At 31.7% G+C, this 3,907-nt stretch overlaps 1 protein-coding gene across 2 annotated transcripts; it reads right to left on the reverse strand.

Annotated features, from left to right (window-relative positions):
* Window positions 1-323: 323 nt before the first annotated feature.
* On the reverse strand, window positions 324-3,350 carry LOC120276382 (uncharacterized protein At2g27730, mitochondrial). 2 transcript variants are annotated; one of them, XM_039283108.1, is made up of 3 exons: window positions 3,123-3,350; window positions 2,934-3,017; window positions 324-584 (listed from the first exon to the last, which is right to left on the reverse strand). In XM_039283108.1, the coding sequence occupies exons 1-3, from the start codon at window positions 3,264-3,266 to the stop codon at window positions 549-551; spliced, it is 264 nt and encodes an 87-aa protein (XP_039139042.1). In that variant the 5' UTR covers window positions 3,267-3,350; the 3' UTR covers window positions 324-548. The 2 variants fall into 2 exon arrangements, with proteins under 2 accessions (XP_039139042.1, XP_039139043.1); XM_039283109.1 differs by having other exon boundaries at window positions 324-569; window positions 3,123-3,348.
* Between the last annotated feature and the right edge of the window lie 557 nt (window positions 3,351-3,907).

Raw genomic sequence — 3,907 nt, forward strand, 5'->3', positions numbered from 1 at the left:
CAAAGAAAAAAAAATGAAGAATTATAAGCATATTTATGCAGACAAGGCTTTCTAAATAGACTACCCCTGAAATACATGAATATAAATAGCATTACCATAAGCATATATAACTGCAAAATGAGAAAATCTTCCACTTAATTGTTAATGCCTCCCCCCGGTTTGATTAACTTCTCACAATTGTTTGATCAGAAATATGATGAGGGCATTCATAAGAATTTAACCTATTATTCCCAGCCTCATTGAGGCAATGGAGATGCTGTGCTAACCAAATAAACAAACTCCTGATGGTGGGCAAGTGAAACAGAGAAATACAGAAAACCAAATGACAAATAGAGCACGGATGCAACACCATGTAAAAAGAGTTTTAGGTAACACAACAAGATGGAACAACAGCAAACAACAAAGTCAGACTAGTTTATACAAGGCATGGCATGGTGCCTATAGTTTTCAGTAGGAACAGATTTACACATTTATTCACAATTATTAGTCTCTTGATGCCAAGGGAAATGATCAACGATTCAACACCACATGGAGATCTCCCAGTCGCATCAGCGAGGCTGCTCTGATTTCTGAAGGCAGCACATCTCACCAAGTAAGAAAAAAACAACGAAATGAAAGAAATGGTTAATTTAGCGACATCATCACAGCAAGAATGCTAAAGGTAAAACAATCAAGAATAAAATGTGGATAGCTATCCCCTTTTTGTGATCACAAAAGGGCAAGTTTCAAATTGGTAATTTTTTTTCCCCAATAGGATAAGGGATGCTCCTTTCACAATTTCTGTTTCTCATCACCACATAGATTAAAATGCACATCAAAAAGCTTCTATTTCATTTTAATCTTGTTACCTCTGACATTGTGAAGCAAATGAATATTAGAATACAAAAGAATCTCAACAGTACTCAAATTATCCAAAATTTAAGAATAAAAGTGCATATCACACATAATTCTCAAGAATACCGTATTCTTCCCCCAAAGACGTTCAGAAGATGCTAGAAATTGTCAAACATTAAATGGTGTACCCTCACTTAGGGATCCTATGAACTCAATTTCATGCCTTTCATACCTTATAATTCATTAAATCAAATATGGTCCATATCTGTGGGCCTCATCAACTCTTCATTATGATATGCACAAGTATGGTTTCCTTCAACAGGGAAGATCATAACTCGGATTTTCCTAAGGGACAAGACATACTATTTTACATGTCATATAACCAACCTTGCAGGTTATTAAAAATAAAAGGTGCACAGAAGTAACACAATTATATAAGTTCATAAAGTCTAATTCATAATTTTGTAAAATGCATCTATTTTAAGGTAATACAAAATAGCAAGGATTAAACAATTGCTTACAAAAAATATTAAAATATATGATTGACAGTGATCAAAATAATGAATAGTACATATTTTGTGGGGTTGAAACATGTTTTGTGAACCTAAAGGTTTCACACCAATATTAGCCATGCTGCAGACCAACTCAAGGCACTTACTTTTTAATTTTCAAAATTCTTTATTTACGAGTGAACTAATTACCATTTCGTTACTTACCAAGAACTCTCAAATAAAGGCAAGATACTTTTTATCACTTGAATACATTTTCTAAAAATTTGTTTGGAAATGAATAAAACCAATTGAAATAAATAAAAGTTGAATCTTAAAATACTCTTTTGAAAAGATAAACATCAACAAACCCAATGGTAGATGCATAAAATTTTTTCCTTGAATAGTATAAAGAAATATTCTAAGGACTCCAATTATGATCATATGATTGAGAAATGACTCAATTGTAAAGAACAATTGGAAAACTTCCCATAATTATTTAATAGGAATATTGCAGCTTCAGGCATAAATTGAACTAAATTCAATAATCAGTAGATACCAAATCATGGAACAAACAAATCTCTTTAACAGGGAAAAAAATAGTAAAAATAATAAAAATAACTTTCATATTAGAACTGACATGGTTTACTAGCAATCAAGGTTAGCCTTTATCTAGTTCTCCATGTTTTTCATTTTCACAGAATAGAATTGTTATAGAAGAAATCAGCACCCATGAAATAATTCAGTCTTTCACTTCTTTTTATTTAGTTACATTTATTTAATATCGCTTTTTCATCTTAAAAATATCCATATTTTCATCAGTTACAGTGTACAAAAACATTGCTATTGATAGTAAAGGATTCTATCTAGTGAAAGTAAGAAACTAAAAACTAATCTTCTATAGCTTCACGAAGTACTAGAACGACAAGATTCAAAGAACTTTGTTTGTCAAGTAGAAAAGAATATTGCATTTTTTATATTTGTTACTATAATTAGGTAAATAAAAGCGAGAGTCCATAATTGGTTCTTCAACTATACTCAAATGCTTCACTTTGTTTCTTGATCCAAGAAAATCACTTTGGTCTCAAACTACAGGAAAATAATTTAACCACACAAATATACTCACTTTTGTCCCTAAACCATAAAATAATTTTGGTGATTTAGTGACACCTTAATTGAATTAAAAGCTAAAATGATCCACTGGGCAGACAAAGCTACCATATTTACATATCATTTTTTGAGTATGTCTAATTTTCTGCCAAAGTTTATCTAGTGGTATTCCTTTAGACATCCACCTTTCTCACTTAAGTTCTTTTCAAACCATCATCCTACTCTTATACCCTCAAAACTACAAATGTTGCCAAATCTCTTAAAATACTTCAAAAATGTCACCAAATAATAGTCATCAATGCTGATTACCAAAAAAAAAAAGCTCTTCACAAAATCACAACAAAACCAAAAAATTCAAATAATGGAATGAATCCCCAAATTCTTTGAACATCAAAAGCATACGCCTTTAGCTAAAGTTCAGACATATTTATAGTGAAACAGAATCCAAAACAAACAAAGGGCCATTAATCAGCCAAAAGAAAAGCGAGATTCGCATATTACCTTCTCTGATTTCTGCTTCTCAGCTTCGGCTTGCTCTTTCTCTGCCTTCTTCTTCATCTTCTCCATCTTTTCTCTCTCCATTTTCTACACCAAAAGAACAACCAGAGAACCAGCAGGAGATAAAAAAACCAGGAGCAAAACCAAAGATGGATCAAACCATCGATGGATCACAAGAGATAGAGAGAGAACCTGGATGTAGACGTTCTCGGCGGCCTTCTCCTCCTCACTGAGGATCCGGCCCCTGTCATCACTGAAGAAACGGAAGCTACTCCGGCTTGTTGCACCGATCGCTGCCGATCGGGGGATTAGTGCGATCATCGATCTCATTCCCATTTCTCTGTGTCTCTGACTCTGTCTGTGTCTCCGGAGAAGGAACTAGAGAGTGTGGTGATATGCTTAGGGTTAAAAAGATAATGACAGATTAAAGAATTTTTTAAAGAAAGAAGCTTTTAACAAAACCCTCCAAATTTGTGGAAAACACAGAAAAACCCTCTGCATTTTTAGTTTGTTTTTAGGGTAGTTTGGTTGGATAGTAAATGGAGTTAGATGAGTTGGGGGTTAATTTATTTATTTATTTATTTATTGGGTTCTATTATTAGGAAGGAGATTAAAGAAAAAAGTTTAAATATTCAAGTGATAAGAATGAGAGAATTTGATTTTTGCAATGTGCTGGATTGACTTTTTAATTATTTTTTTGTAATTAAAAGCACAAGAATTTATCCTTTTTAAAAAAATAAATAAATATTTAGATGTACAATTTTATAAATTAATTATATTATGAATATAAAAAGATCATATATATATTATGTTATTGTTATTATTTATTTTTTTTTTACAATTTTAATGTTCTTGTATATGTGTAATAATAATTGGTCAAGATCAATGGGAGTTGGTCCAAATAGTTTGAAAAGGTCTATACTAACAATTTTCAGTTTGAATTTTGTATATATTTAAAAAAATACTTTGAAAAGATC

This window comes from Dioscorea cayenensis, chromosome 14 (genome assembly GCF_009730915.1).
Source record: "Dioscorea cayenensis subsp. rotundata cultivar TDr96_F1 chromosome 14, TDr96_F1_v2_PseudoChromosome.rev07_lg8_w22 25.fasta, whole genome shotgun sequence".
Lineage (NCBI taxonomy): Eukaryota > Viridiplantae > Streptophyta > Magnoliopsida > Dioscoreales > Dioscoreaceae > Dioscorea > Dioscorea cayenensis.

Excerpts from the sequence above, each read along its gene's own strand:
- LOC120276382 (XM_039283108.1), bottom strand. The coding sequence starts at position 3,266 with ATGGGAATGAGATCGATGATCGCACTAATCCCCCGATCGGCAGCGATC. Across the intron at positions 3,018-3,122 it reads CCGAGAACGTCTACATCCAG|AAAATGGAGAGAGAAAAGAT; the intron begins GTTCTCTCTCTA and ends CTTTTGGTGTAG. Across the intron at positions 585-2,933 it reads AGAAGCAGAAATCAGAGAAG|ATGTGCTGCCTTCAGAAATC; the intron begins GTAATATGCGAA and ends TTACTTGGTGAG.